Here is a 17029-nt window from a genome sequence, read left to right as displayed (position 1 = left end):
TCTTCACAAATATAATTTAGTTTTATTTTAAAAATGTATTAACATAAGAATTTTTTTCTATTTTTATTGCAGTACCTGGTGCTCCATCAAATGTATCATTCCCCGATGTATCTGTTAGCTCAGCGCGAATTATTTGGGATGTACCAGAAGAACCTAATGGCGAAATTTTAGCGTACAAAGTAACATACCATTTGGATAGTGTAAAAACAAATAATAAGTTTTCAAAAGAGTTTCCACCATCGGGAAGAACATTCAGATTTACTCAATTAGAACCAGAAAAATATTATTTATTTTCGGTGACAGCTCAAACGAGATTAGGATGGGGGAAAACGGCTCATGCATTAGTTTATACAACTAACAATAGAGATATTCCTCAGCCACCATCTATGCCACAAATCAGTAAAAGTCAAATTCAAAGCCATCATATCACTTTCAGTTGGACACCAGGTAAATATAAATTTTTTTAATTATGAAATAAAACAAAAGGTCACACAAATAATTCACAAAAGGTTTTTTGGACCAGTGGTTTTACACCCTAGCCTGTTTCTTCTAAAAACTTGAAGATCTACCAGTGGCAGCACTAGAAGGGGTACATGTTTTGATGAAGGAAAACGCGGATCATATCATTGAAATAGATAATCAAGTAAAAAATTAACAAAAAATAAAGTATATCTTCTAAATATTGTGCAATTGTGAATTATACTTTTGAGAGTCGCTATTGCAAAACTGTGTAAAATTTGTTTCCTTGAACTGTTTATTTATAGCGAAGAGCCGGCTTAAGAATAGTAGTTCAAAGTTGAGTCAGAGACCATTGCGCTCATAAGCCTTCTGATCGACGCGTTTTGACTTACTTGAAAGTACCAAAAGTCGATATTCTTGAAAAATCTAATCAGACACTTTGGTTTGAAACTTTTAATGTCACTGAGCCTATGTGTTGTGAACCTTCAAAGTTTGAGGGCTGGACACTCACGGATGACGTAGTCTATAGTCTGCAGCTCCTCCATATAGCAGCAGCAATCCGGATCATCTGTGATACTTATAGCATGGAGATGACTTTTCAGATGACCGTTTTTGGTAAAAAGACCTATCAGCAGTCGTCTTTCAAGCCTGTTTAAATGGAACAGTTGATTAAAAAGATAGGCAGAAGGCCCATCTAAGTAGAAACTATCTCGTGAAAAGACTTCTCAGCAATGAGGAAATTACTGGTGGTTTTTCTGATCCCATTCTGACTAGTGGATCAGATCTGATTGTCAGAGTAACCGTGACGAGTTGGTTCTACAGCTATTGCTTACCAGTTTACATAGAACTTTTTTGAACTCCAGCACAAGCCCTTAGCATACCAATTCGAAAGTTATGGCATTTAAAGCAACTCTGCTCTTTGAGCATAAAATGTCATTTGATATATGAGTGTTTCCATATGTATGCGATAAAACATTGAAATAACTTTATTAGTATCTTTTGATATGATAATATATAAAATCTTGGATATTCTCCTTATTAGTACTATTTGATATGATGATGATATATTTAATCTTAGGTATTCTCCAGAAGTTTATTTCAGAATTTGTGTCTTTTAACAAGAAGCCTCGCTGTCAAGTTGCTTATTGTTAGGTTTTCGATACTGATATGTCCCAAAAATATTGATATTTTTCGGTCAATGTCATAATAGTTTTCCTCATTACCATGTTTTATGGAATATCCTCTTTTTGTTGCAAGTTTGGTTACTAAAATAGTGCTTTTTGTAATAAAGTAAGCGGTTAAAATTTTCACCTTCGAATTTTTCGTTCAATACAAGAGTATTAACTTCTGATTTTTTTTCAAGTTTTAATCACAAGTATTTCTTTCTCCATTATCATTACTTTGAGAGCAAAAATGGCTTATTATGTTCTTGAAAATTGTTGAGTTCGCAGTTTGCTTTCAGTATACAGGCACAATAATATCAAATCAGGGTTGGATGGTGGAAGGTCCATTAACTCAATCATCTGGGTGGTTATAAATTCTACCGTAGTACCCTGTGCCATTCCAATGCCACTGTTGTCATAAGACGATAATGCCATAGAAAAAGGGAACCATTTGCATCAATGTATGTCTCCTACCAATAACTTTTGTTGGATAGGGCTCACCTTAAAGAACAGATACAGTCGATTCCTGTATTATTTCGGAGTTAAATTCATAGATGCGTGATTATTTACAGTATTTGAAGAACTTATTTCTTCAATATTTCAATGTACCAGTAGATACGAGTCTTCTTTTGGGTTTTGGTCACGTTATGTAGGATCCATTTGGAACAGAGTTTCTCACCACCAAATATTGTCATAATAATGCTCAAAAATGCCTCAATCTCTCGGTATGTCATGTGAAATAAACAACAGTAAATATTATTGCAAAAATTGTATGAATCGAGTTGTTACAAATAGACTGTATTTGACTGATAACTCGCCGTATCTCTCCAGTTTAATAACAAAATGTAAAAAGCAGTCATCAGTTAACCTTATCCAGCTCACTTGAAGTAATGTTTAAGGAGTTGGCAACTTTGTTTATCTGGAAACGTTCTTTGCGCAACAGAATCTGCAAGCTGCTGGTAAGTCTAACGTCTTCAGTTGTCCATTGAGGCGACAGTGCCCTAAATACATAATCATTATAAAAGTACCACTATACCGCTTCTTTTTGGATTTTCTTGTGTGTTTGTATGTTATTATAAACAAGAAGTCATCATATTTTAATCTTTCATCTGCACCTTTAAAAACTATCAATTTTTTTAAATAATTGAATAAAATTATATTTATTATAATATTGTGTGTGTATGTGTGAGTAGAAGAAGTGATGGCCTCAGACATTTTTTTTAAATTTAATTTTCAATTTATAAAGGTGTACCGGAAAACAACCATGATGTAATTTTAGTTGCGTTATTATTTTTTGTATTTTTTACTATAATCGAAATTTGTTATATGTGGAATGCTATTTGGTAGATTTGGGTGAAGCTGGAAATAGATTTTCTGATTTTTTGCTTAGGTTATTGTAAGCTTCTCTCCATCTGATTCTAATGGATTTCTTATATTTGCTAATTACATTTGCTTCTTTTGCCTCGTGATCTACCATCCCTTTACCCCCAATGCCGCTATGACCTTTTACCCATATAAGAATAATTTGTTTATTATCAATGTTTAATTGGTATAATAAGTTTTTTATTTCGAAGATAAGTTCCTGATTATAAATGTTTGATGGAGACGCTCGGACTATTATAAAGGCCTCTGCCAAATGAGGAGATGATTTTATTCTCCAATAAGATGTTGTAAGATTACAAATATTTATGAAGGCAACTTTTTGCATAATTTCCGTATTAAATGATATATATTTAATTATTTGTTTCTCGGCTAAATATTGTTTACGAATATTTAATGGTGGTTTCTGAATTTCTGCCAAAACTGCTTGGTAAGGAAATGACATCATAAGCCCCATACAAATTTTTGATGCTTTATATTGAATATGGTCAATCCTTAAAAGATTTGTTTTAGATGTTGACCCATATAATATACACCCATCGTCCAATATGGAACGAATATAATCCTTATATATGCGTATATATTCGCAAGGTTCGCAATTGTTCCTAATTTTCTTTTGGAAACTACTTTTAGCAGAATGATACCTTTTTCGCATTTTCAATTATAATAATAAACAATTCACTTTACTTTTTGAACGTATTACAAAAAAGAAATTTATAATCGTTACTTGTTTTACCTTTTGGTAGTCCTACTGGAAGGTCTGGTACTTAATCCATAGCTTTAAAAGTTGAGAGCTAAGGCACAAGTGTAGTTTCTGTAACATAAAAAAAATGCAATATACTTCTTATACAACAGACCCGGGCCGGTTTTATGGGCAACATAACAGGAAATTTGAGAAAATGTCGGTTCTTTGTTTTTAAAACAAGATGGCAAAGGCTTAAACACAATTTATAGTCTTCGCAGTTAGTCCACCGATAACTTTTAGTTACCACCACAAGCACCCCTTCAACAAAACATTATATATATATATATATATATATATATATATATATATATATATATATATATATCCTACCTTCTACCTCCTTTAAAATATTTACCCCTATTTTAATTTGTCTTCCAGTATCTCTTGATTTTTCTTTCATTCTGGTAATGGCATCTGGTACCACATTTAACTTTCCAGGAATATATTTAATTGTGAAATCATATTCTTGTAGTAACAATGCCCAGCGATGGATTCTATTATTACCATATTTATTATTTAAGATAGATGTTAACGCTTGATTATCACTTTCTATGGTAAAATGATTCCCAAGTAAATAAAATCGCAATTTCTTTATGGCGAATATGATGCTGGCAAGTTCAAGTTCACTCACACTGTAATTCCTTTCACTTTTCTTTGTTGTTCTAGAAACAAAACAAATAGGAACTTCCCTTTCTTCCTGTTCTTGTATCAATACTCCGGCCAGTCTATTGATAGATGCATCAGTCCTTAAAATAAATGGAATATCATACCTTGGATGATCTTTATGTTTTCTGCAAATTGTTCCTTAATTTCTTGAAAAGCATTTTCTCTTTGTTCCGTCCATTGCCATTTCACATTTTTCTTTAGCAGCTCTATTAATGGTATTTCTTTATTGCTTAAATCAGGAATCATTCTTTTATAATAATTTAGCATCCCTAAGAAGCCTCTTAAAGTCTTTAAATTTTTAGGTCTAGCATATTCTTGAATTATCTTTATTCTTTGAGGATCTAATTGTATAACATTTTGGTTTATTTTGTATCCCAAATATATTATCTCGTTTTTAAAAAATTCACATTTTTCTTTATTTAATTTTAAGCCTGCAGAATCAAGATCTTTCAAAATAGTCTCAAGATGAAAATGATGTTCTTATATATTTTTGGAAAAAATCAAAATGTCATCCACATAATGAAGAACAAATGATTCATACTTATTTAATATTTTATTTAGTGCCCTTACTAATGAACTACATGCACTTTGTACACCAAATAGCACAACACAAAATCTATAGATTTCTCCGTCTATGGAAAAAGCTGTAAAATCCCGACTATCCTCATGTAAAGGAATCAACCAAAAACTATGTTTTAAGTCTAGTCTTGAAAATATAGATGTTCTTGTTATACGTCCCAAAATAGATTCAACTGACATAGGTGCTTCATATTGAGGTTTTGAAAATTTATTTATATTTCTTGCATCTAAACAAAGTCTCAATTCTCCATTCTTTTTTAATATCACAACAATAGGATTAATGTATTGTGAGTTGCTTCTTTCTATTATTTTATTTTCCAATAGTTCTTTTATGCATCTTCTCACTTGATCTTTATACTTGTATGGAATAGGATAAGTTTTAGCTTTGAAATTCTTAATATCTTCATTGACTTCTATTTTATGTACATAATCTTTCGCAATTCTATTTTCCTTTGAAAATAAATTATTATATTTATTCATTAACATTTTTATTTCTTCTTTTCTGTCATCTGGACAATCCATTATAATTTCATCTTCCCCTTCTTCTTCATCATCATAATTTTTATTCAATTCTTCCTTGTACATATTATTAACTACTTTACCTTCTTCCTTCAAAGCTATTATTTCAAAGTTAATCCATGTTCCATCCAATTTTAATCTTCTTTCTTCAATATCTATTATGGCTTTATGTTTTTCTAGCTCATCATATCCTATTATTATTTCTGTCTCAATATCTGGAGCAATTAATACTTGTAAATTAAATTCTTTTTCCTTAATATTAGCGTTTATATTTATTAATCTATTAATTTCACATATTTTCTTTGAATTAGTACCTATTAAATTTATTTTTGGCATTTTAATAATTTTATTTGTAGGAATATTTAATTTATCAACAAAATTTTGATTAATCATTGATGCTTCTGATCCAGTATCAATAAGTAATTTAGCTTCTAAATTGTTAATTAGCCCATTTATAATAATTAAACTATTATTCTCATCTGTGTCTATATTTTCATTTATTTTTATAAATTCATTTGAATTTTCATATTTACAAATATATAGATTTTGTTTATTTGATGTGTGCGTATTTAAAAATTTTCATTGTCATTTATTTGTTCAGTTGTCTGTCTTGTATTTTCCCTATATATTTGTGCTGTATGTAATCTTGTCTCATTTATATTTGTTACATCATCATCTCTGCTTTCTGATCTATTTCTTCTATCTTGATTGATTCTTTGAAAATTTACTCTTCTTGTCTCTTCATCTCCATTTCCTCTTTGCATATTTCCTTCAGAATTTCTACTCTCCAGTCCTCTATATTGTCTATTGTTCCTGTCATTATAATTATTTTGTCTGTATGAATCATTGTTGTTTCTATTGTTAGTATTAGTATTGTAGTTTCTGTTATTGTAATTATTGTTATTATAATCATTGTTTTTATTAATTTGTGCATTATTATTATAATTTCTATTATTATTAAATCTATTATTTGTCCAATTGTTATTTTGATTGTTGTTTCTCTGATTATTTTCATTGTTTCTATAATTTGTTCTTATATTTTGTTGTGAATTTTCATGTCTGATCAAATTTCTCTCTACTCTTTGTAGATACATAGATAATTGATCCAATTTTCTTATATTTTGTATTGCAATGTTCTCAGCCAATTCTGCCTTGAAATGCCTTGCTATGAACATAACGATTTCCTCCTCGGGGATTGGTGGTTCCAGATATTGTGTCATCGCATGTAGTTGGATTGCATAATTGTTTAAACTATGGCTTCTATTTTCATCAAACTTTCCGAAATATAATTGTTCCCTGATGGTTGATTGAGTATTTTCCCCCCAGAAATATTGTAAAAATGCCGTTTCAAAATCTTGAAATTCCGACATATCTTTTTCCCTGGCAGAAAACCATATTAACGCATGATTTTCTAAATGACCTCTTATTATTTCCTTTATGTCTTCAATATTATTTATTCCTCTTATTCGATTTTTCAAAATTCTTATGAATATTTTTGGATGCAGTTTTTTAATATTTCCGTCAAATTTTTGACTAGTTGCTCCATAAATTGTTTTTACTCCTATAACATATTCCATACTCATTCCTTTTTTCTCAATTTGTTCTATTTTTCCTTGTATGTTCTTTATTTCCATTTTAAATTCCCTTTTTGTTTTATAATTCTCTTCTTCTGCTATCTTAAAATTCATTTTTATTTCTTTGTTCATCTCTTCCTCCATATCTTGTATATTTTTATTCGTTTTCATTGTTTCTCTATCTAATTTCTTTATCTTCTCAGTATTTATTTCTATTTTCTTACTATTCCCACCTATTTCCATTTTTAATTCATTTTCATTTTTCTTAATATTTTCCATTTCTTTAGATTGTATGTCTTCCACTTCCATTAATCTTCCTAACATTTCATCTCGAATTTCTTGTTTTGTCTCTTGTATTTTGTTTTCAGCATAGCTTCTTACTTCTTCCAATTGTTTTCTCATATCTTCTATTTTCTCTTCCATTCTTTGACTATTTGTATTCATTTCTCGTTTTACTTCTTCTTTAGATTCATCCATTTTTTTTATCATAATCTGGAACATACTCATTATATCCATCCTCTCTTTCTTTTTCTGTGAATTTTCTGCTGTTTGATTTTCTATCATTTCTTCTGTTTCATTTCTCTCTGTTTCTTCATTATGGTCTTGTTCCATATAATGTACTTGGAAATCACCCATTTCATGTCTCCTTTCTTCTTCATCTGATTCTCCTTCTGCTTTTATTTGTTTCCCATCTCTGAGTGTCATTCCTTTTTCCATTTTTCTTGTTTAAATTTGTTATTACTGTAAACTTTTAAATGCCAAATTTTGTTATGTCCAATTTTTTTTTATGCCCAATTTTTATATATGCCCCACGTTGGGCGCCATTATTGTTATGGTATGATAATGTGTAATGTTTATTTTTATAACTTTTTTTTTTAAATAAAATCAGATTTTAATTTGGGTGCCATTAATAATTATTTGAATTTCTTTATTTTATTATGTTATTATTATTTTTTTTATTCTCAGGGTATTATATTGTGAGGTCAAATTAAAAAATTTTATTGCGATAAATTGTTATGGTTATAAGGTCAGATGATAATAGTTTTAAGACCGGGTCTGTTCTTTATAATGAATAAAATATTCAAAATATACAATTTCTTAACTAGCTATTACAATTATTTTATTTTACAAACATTCATTCATTCATTCATACTCGTAATTACACTCATAAAACTAAATTATATGGAAATGTGAACTTAAATATTATATACTAAAAGAAATACTTAAACTTAATAGAACAGTACCTTAAGTGTTTGTTATGTTATATTTTTAATTTTTTTTTTTAAATTGGAAATTGTTACGGCCTTGCAGAATAAACAGATACTTCGCTGTAGTTCCACACCTTTTCACAACTTCCTTATCTTGGAAATTGTCCCTTTGTGAGTATTCTCACTTATTTCACTTTATTTAATTGTTTTCACTAATTTCTTATTACTACACTTATACAATTATTAATTATGAATCCTTTGAATATTTTATGCCTTTTTTATCAAGATTTTAATTCTTTAAATTTCAATTAAAATTATTTTACTCTTCTTTTTCTTGCCAAAAATTTCTCCCGTTGTTGATTCTTTTCTTAATTGTTTTTTTTAACCAATGATATTTATTTTAAAAGTTAGTTACTAAATTGTCATTTCTAAATTTTTAAATTATTGTGACTTCATTCAAATAATATTATTCTATAATTTCTTTGTTGTATTTATTTCATTCCTATGTTATTAATTTTATCATTGCAGTTGTCAAAATTTTTATATTTTATCATTTATAACCTTAAAATTTATGTTGGTATGTCACACAAATTTTTGAAGTTGGTGCTCCCGTTTTTATCTGTTAATTTATGGATTAAATTCTTTGATTATACAGGATTTGTCAAAATTAAATAATAATTTAGAATATAGTGTTGGCCAAAACTAAAGAATGTTATTTATTTTATTGTGATAAACTGCTCTAAGTAACCGAATAACAGAACTGAACTTATTGCTTTATTTATATCTTATTATTATTTTATAATTTATTTTGGATATATTCATACCATAACAATATATATATATATATATATATATATATATATATATATATATATATATATTGTAATTATTTATTTCTACCTCTATTATTGTTTTTATTATTGTTTTTATTTTTCTATTGTTGTCGCTAGCACGTTATTTGCCGGGCATGAAACTCATTCTCTCTTTGAGTTCTGGCATAAATAAATAACTTGTGGATGTTTTTCATTTTAACAAATCAATAAAAGTTTTATGTTAAAAGTTAATTGTATTATTTTTAATTCAAATAAAGTTTAATAAAATGTAGTTGAGTACGCCTATGAGTCTAACCTGAAGTTAGCCGTTCCTCAATTTGATGATTCTACACAGTTCTCTGTTATAAATCGACTCAGATGAATATTCTATTATTTAGATGTACAATATAAGGAAAATACTAAAAAATTATGTCAATTTTATATGATATAATCATGAAGTTCTATTTCTGTGGAAGGATTACATATGATACATTGAACAAAATTTAATTATACTACACAATTCATATTATTTCTACGGAAAAGGAATCTTAACATCACAAATGAGGAATTTTATCCATTGTCAACGTAAGTATAGGTAATATTCCTTTTTTTTATATAAATTATTTTATATTGTTACTATTATTATTATTGGCCAATAATACGTGAAGGAACTGACCTGAGATGATGATATCTTGCAATATCAGATCTAAAACTTGCATTTACTTCTGTGAATTGTCAGTAACAAATCTTCAACTCATTGGATTAGTAACAAATCTTCAACTCATTGGATTTTCTTCAGTCCAGATATTTATCTTCCATTCATCTTTAATAATTCGCAATTATTTTGTATTTTGATTCAAATTTATCTTCTATTTCTTATAACTCTGCACTCCCCATTCTCTTTTCTGCTGATACTCTTCTTCCAATAAATAATAATCCCCTTCTTTTTTTTTGTTTTTTTTCCTTAGCAACCATATAATATGACTGACTAGACTTTTGCTGCTCTTGTCTCCTCACAATGTCCTTCACTTTTCAAACACTTGTCAGTTCTTATATTTATGTTTTTAAATAAACTTTTATTTCATTAATAGTTTATGAATTTTCACTATTATGGGTCATTTTGGCAACAGTTTCATATATTTTTTAAAAAAAAATCAATCTTCCACTAAGTTTTATATTAATTTATAATTAATAACATTATTTTATGATACAAATTATGATTTGTACATATGCAATCCTTTTAGAATATATCATTTTTAATAAATAATTCCTTATATATAAAATAACTATAATTAATTAACTTGCAAATATCAATTCAATTTCTTTTATTTTTTTTATCGATTTTCTGCCTTTAGTTTAATTATTAGTAGACATACTTGCGATTACTCAATTACGCCCTATTAAAGTAAATAGAAGAAGATGACTACTCTTCAAAAGTTTGATGTAAACCTTTAAATTTCCAATCTATATTATTTATATACAAAGAAAGTGTTGGTTAATTATATTCAAGTTGTACTTATTTTAGGTTTGCTTTTCTTTCTGATGTCAAGTTAAGGACTGTGTGTTACTAAATATTTATATTTAGTTATTATTATTATTATATTTAAATTGTCTGACCACAATTTACACACCCATTCCAGCTATCCAAATAACTGTACGTGAATAAAAAGAAAACGCTTCTTTCCGACTGAACACGTGCTACAATGAGATAAAAGTTGTTGTTGGTAGGCATCCGCCCCAGATCAACTACTCATCCGCTATATTATGTCAAATGTCAATGCTATTCTGTGATGACCTTATAGCCACTAGATTTACCTATCATCAAATATATAAACATAATAGTTGTGTTCATGAATCAAGAGAGGGCGCCACGATTCATTTCCTCCCCCCGCACCAGTGAGATTCATTACTCTGTTCTAAATTACACTACTTTTGGGTAATAAAAATTTGGCGCAATGAAATGATCGGAAGATCTTCGGCCATATTCGGCACTAATACGCAACAGTGCGAAAAATAGAAATTTGAAGTAGTAGAAAATTTTCAAAATTTAGAAAACTCTTGAAGCTAATTGTATTAGCGCCATTCTATTGGATATAAGTGAGGTTAACATATTTAAAAGCAAAATTAATTTGTTTACAAACAAGAATTTTTGAAAATTCTATATGAAGTTTCCCCTCAACAAGTGTAATAACCGCTTCAAGATAAGGATACGGTAGAAAAGTACTATAAAAACTGTAAACATTTTTTCCTCATCTCTATTCCAAATGTGGAACAGCAATTATGTACATTAATTTTCCAAATTATATTCATTATTACAATGTATAATCTTTTATATATGAATTTCTCCGATTTCATTATATTCGTTTTTAGGTAGAGATGGTTTTGCACCTTTACGCTACTACACTGTACAGAAGATGGAAAATTCTGGTCCCTGGCAATCTTTACCGGAAAGGGTCGATCCCCAATTCAATTCTTATACAGTTTCTGATTTAAAACCATTTACGTTATATAGATTCCGTATACAAGCGACAAATGATATAGGTCCAAGCCAGTTCAGTCCAGAATCAATTGAGGTTAGGACATATTCGGCTGCTCCTAGCAAAGGTAAAAAAGTTATATATTTATTGTTTCTGAAAAAATACGTTCTTCATAAATATAAACAGATATTTGTTTAAATGTCCAAATTAACATTATCAGATTGTTGTAACAAACAAAACGAAAACCTTAAAGGGTAACATATTGTAACACATTTCCCCGACTGGAAACTCTTCCTCATGAAGTGGTATTCAGCCTGAGTTAAAGTATATAACTGGTACTACTTATATATGGTGAACAATTCATATTAAATATTATAAAATTGAGAAAAAAAAAGGTGGTAAGACTAGTAACATCTTATGAATTAATAAAAACTAAATAAATTATCCCCACCATTCCCCAAATTAATATTTATTGCTAAGAACAATAAAAAAGTTTGTGCAAATAATACATTTATTTAAAATAAATAAAAGCAGTTATGTTAAAGATAAGAAATGGAAATCCGGGTTGGCTGCAACCCTCAACTGAGTGCCATGTTGTTGAAGATGGTTTGGTGTTGTGGTGCACCAGTTGGTTTACGCCAACTCCAACCTGGCAGCTGTAGTACTGAGGACAAAAAATAAAAAAAGGAAGGGAACGGGTACACAGATTGAAATTACTGAAGAAAGAACAAGTTTAGAGAACAGATTTGATTAAAAAGGAGCTTATGCTCTAAAATACAAAAAAACTGAATTTATATTTTTTTAAATATAACCGAACAATAATCTGCTCTGTTCTATTTCTGTTCTCCAAAATAAATGGAAAATACGAATTTATCCTGAAGTAGTCATACAAAATTTGTTTGAAATAAAAGGAAATATTCAATTTCAATTTAATATCTTTTCAATAAATTTATTTGTTGCTGAAACTTATTTTTATTTTCTTAGCAATAAATATAAATTTGATTAATCGTGTTCCGGCTTAGTTTTAGTTTGTTTAATTCAATTAATAAGATGTTTCCAGCTTTTTCGCCCTTTTGTCTTTATTAATATATAACGTCGTTCGTTGAAAAGCTGGTGACGTCCAATTTAATATTAAGGTAAAAGTACCAATTGTTGACACTATAAGAAAGGCAAATCATTAAATTCCGCGTTCTACAAAAGTGTTCAAGAAAGGTAGTTATTATGAATTGTGAGTTCCTTGTGAACATTTTGCACGTATTGGACTTATCAAAATAGCTTTTTTACAATTATCACAAACGAATGTTTCCAAACATGGCTTTTTGCACCCAATGTTGGCTGCAAAATTCTGCGAAAATTCCATATGTTGACATTTGCGGCTCCTAACGTTGACACCAATTTAAATATTGACCCTTCGCTTTCCTGAAGTTATTACTCAAGGCCTAAATGAACAAAAGATTTTCAGAACATATTAAAATGTATTTCAAGAAGATATGTGATATTTTCTAGCATACCTACCTAATTAAATTAAAGAGAAACAGACACAGAAACGGGAAATACCAATTTATCGCGATTTGCCTCTGTAAAATATATGGGCTTGGGCAGTTTGTATTGTACGTTACGGACCGATAGGAGATGATTCTCGTTGCTCGAAAGCTAAAAAATCGGGAAGAAATGGTGTTACATCAGCATTATCTTTAGAATTAATTTTAACAACCAGGCAAACGTATTCCGTTTCACGCTTTCTTTAGGCAACACAGCCACAACCATGTCTCCTTCATTAGTTCGTCCAACGTATTCCTCGTCATGACACAACGTCCTATTTCTTCCACGGTTGTGGTTTTTCTCAGCAACCTAGAGTTGTAGACTTTGTTTTGCCTGGTCGAATACACCGTTTGGTACGCTTAACTTAACCATGGTTTTCTATTGAAATTTAGAGCATTAATGCTTTACCCATTCTTCCTTCCTCAGATTTATATATATTAAAGATAAGACTAAGACTTATCCATGGAAATCTTGAATGGTTGCAGCCCTCAACTGAATTCCCAGTTGTTGTAGTTGAGTTTGATTGTTTGTGGTGTACTACTTGAGTTCTTTAGGTATGGTTGAAACTCCAACCTGGCAACTGTAAAACAGCGAATATAAAGAATAAAATTACCACAAAATTACTAAAATTTCCTTCAATTTAAAATGTAGATAGATAGAGGACGAATTCGAATCAATTTCGAGATTTTATTGAATTTCTCGAGTGAAGTGAGAGGTCGATAACAAATTAATTTCTTCAAAAACTCTAATATTATAGAATACATCAGAAGTAACTACTTGGCCACACCACGTGAACATAGAAATATTCAAAATGTTTGAAGAAAAACGTAACAAGCCGAATGGCATGTTATAAGAATTGAAGAAAAAATTTATAAATACATATTTATGTATTTCTCTGTATAAAAGTGTGTTATTTAGGAAGTTATAATTTTAATGTCTATGAAATAAATATTCAAAATACTTACTGTTAACCAAATTCGAATTGCACTCGAATATAAAGGTTACAATGATATGGTATCGAAAATTATTATAATTTTAAGAGGTGTGCTCTTTTCTTATCCAGTGTTGATTTTCAGTTGTTCTTAACGGCGAATTTAACGATGAGCATAACTGTTTATTCGTAGGGGTTCTACGCAAAATCAAATAACATATCTAATTTGATTGTGTACATGCAACTGTATTAATTGTCCTTTGGTATATATATATATATATATATATATATATATATATATATATATATATATATATATATATATATATATATATATATATATATATATATATATATATATATATATATATATATATATATATATATGGTCGATCGCCTACATTTTAGTTAACAAAGGATTTTATTATTTTTTTTTGTCGTGGAATTTTTACAATAACATCGAAAACGGTAACATTTTTTAAAAGAAAAACAGGAGATTTTCTCAGACTTAAATTTCTCAATTAAAAAATTGTGGTTGTGAAAAATGTCAACTTATAGTTTAACTTGACATGTTTTACGATTTTTTTGTACGAAGTGTTATAAAAAAAAGTTTAAAAAAACTGTCAAAGAAACTAATGAAGTCTGTCTATGATGATGATGAGGTAACCTTGTAGGCTGTTTACTAGTGTTATGATCGATGGTGATATTGAAAGTGGAAATGAGTTAGTTTAGGCTGAGAAAAGAATAGGAGATGAAAGTTGGGTCTATAAAACTGAAATCAAAAGATATGTCAAAATCAAACATTAAGGTCATTTTTTTCTCCAATTCTAAGGAAATTGCTATCATCGTACTAGAACGTTTGTGGAATGAAGTGTAATGACAGAAACTTAAAAAGAGCCAATGACATTTTCGAGTATTTAGCAAGTCTTCTTGCATGTTCACATACGCCTTACTTACCATATTTAGCTCTACGCCATTCTTGTTCCCGATACGAAAAAACCATGAGTCGAACGTTTTTGCACAATTACTGACATTGTAGAAGACCACCACCACTTCCAATCATGCATTCAACGTTTGGATAAGTGTACTGATACCCAAGGGTAGTACTTTGAAAGAGTTTAATCCAAACTTCATATTACCTATTCACTTTGTTCAATGAATTAATTTAGCCTTCTCATGCTGTACATGGTATAAATATTTTATCGCTCTGCATGTGGAATTTTATAATCACCTTTTCGTTTCTGTATAATGTCCTATTTATTATAATTATCAGGCGTAAATGGTTTGAAAGTAATTCCAATAACCACAACTAGTGTGGAGGTATCTTGGGAACCTATAGAAGAACAATACTGGAGTGGTGACAGCAAAACTGGGGGTTATAGAGTAGTATTTCAACCAGTTTCTGACTTTCCCACTGCTCTTCAAGCAACGCCTAAAGAAGAAGTAATGGGAATTAATGTAAGTACTTTAATTATAAATATTTATGCAATTTTGTTAAAAATAAGCATTTATAGTAGCAAAACATGTGTACTAGAAACATTTTAATTGTCTATTATTTTGTAAATACTTCCTTACATACCTGCCTTTACATCATGATAAAAACACATTCATTTGACTTTTTCGACTTCGCAGAAACCATTTATCAAGGACCCAGGGGTCTATTCCATAATAATAATTTGCACTTATCACTTTGCACTTGTTCCACAATAACAAGAAGTTGCAAAGTGAAAAGTGCTAAGTGCAAAGAATACATGGATAAGCTATATTTTTTCCGATTTTTGTTCCACAATATATATCTCTTTGCAAAATACCAATTGTCATCTTGACACTTGTCAAATTATTGTGCTTGAGTGTTTGAGTGGTTTGCAAAAATTGTTTATTCGTATAAATATGGGAAAAAAGATTTGATTATTGAAAAGAAGCTAGCTGTTTTAGCTGCTATCAAACACAAGCGCGATATATTATTTGGAAATTTCAAAACAACCTCTAATGCAGACAAGCAAAATGCAAAATGCATGGGAGAGTCTTTAGAATTGGCGTCTCCAGAAAAAAAGTGGACCCATGTAAGAGACAATTTGTTCGGCTTATGGAAAAGCCACACTTTGGTAAGTTCACGTAGTAAATAATTCAAAATGTTCAGTACATTTGAGTTGTTTGTGTTTCGTAGAATAAACGAGATAATGCACGTCGGACAGGAACATCGGAGGGGGGGTGGAGACAAAAAAATTAGACGAAGTGGATTTGGCAATACTGGATATTTTGAATGAAGATAATGCCGTAGTGGATGGAACAAATCTTCCAGAAACTCAACCAATGCCAAGTGCGATTACCTCTTGCAACACAGATTCTAACGAAACTGGAACTAAAATTTTGAAAGCTGAAATTGATTACCACAACGGGAAGAGAAGGAAGTCGGCAGAAAATTGTGTGCAAAACAAGAAAAACCACAAGGAAGATAGGAGAGTCAAACTAAAAGAGTCTTTATTAGAGATTGAGATATATAAAAAAATTGGAGGTATTAAAACTAGAAAAAGACTTAGGTTTACAACCAAGTATATTTACAAAAGAATTTTATGACTAAGCAGTTCATTTTGAGGGATAAATATCTAGCATCTACCCATTTCTTGTAATGTTATCTTAAAACTTAAAATGCTTTTCTTGAGCTATCGGCCAATTAAGATTAAGCTGCATTCAGCTTACCTAAGCTGAAGAAATCCTAACATAATCAAAGTTAAAGTAAACCCAACCCAACCAACATCAAGAGACAGCTCACAATTCGAATGTAAATAAAAGTTCGAAAATACAAAAAAAAAATAATAAAAACTATATAAAATCGAGAACAATAATTATTTTCAAGTTTTTTACTGCAGGTTTCTTCCTCTTTAGCAAACCCCCTATCTCCCAAAATAAAACTTTCCCTCTAATTCATAAATTCAGTTCAAATAGCTGAATTGAAATAACAAATTTCTGACAT

The 17029-nt window shown here is 29.5% G+C and overlaps 1 protein-coding gene across 2 annotated transcripts in view; it reads left to right on the top strand.

The window, feature by feature from the left end:
* The window catches only part of LOC130448166 (protein sidekick), a 582707-nt gene that overhangs the window by 550560 nt on the left and 15118 nt on the right, over positions 1-17029 (top strand). For both annotated transcript variants that reach the window (XM_056785411.1, XM_056785410.1), the window contains exons 19-21: positions 73-447; positions 11476-11709; positions 15329-15513. In XM_056785411.1, the coding sequence (XP_056641389.1) occupies positions 73-447; positions 11476-11709; positions 15329-15513 (794 nt within the window). The remainder of the gene's footprint in view (positions 1-72; positions 448-11475; positions 11710-15328; positions 15514-17029) is intronic.

The sequence above is a fragment of the Diorhabda sublineata genome, chromosome 8 (genome assembly GCF_026230105.1).
Source record: "Diorhabda sublineata isolate icDioSubl1.1 chromosome 8, icDioSubl1.1, whole genome shotgun sequence".
Lineage (NCBI taxonomy): Eukaryota > Metazoa > Arthropoda > Insecta > Coleoptera > Chrysomelidae > Diorhabda > Diorhabda sublineata.
This window is presented reverse-complemented; position numbering and strand designations above follow the sequence as displayed.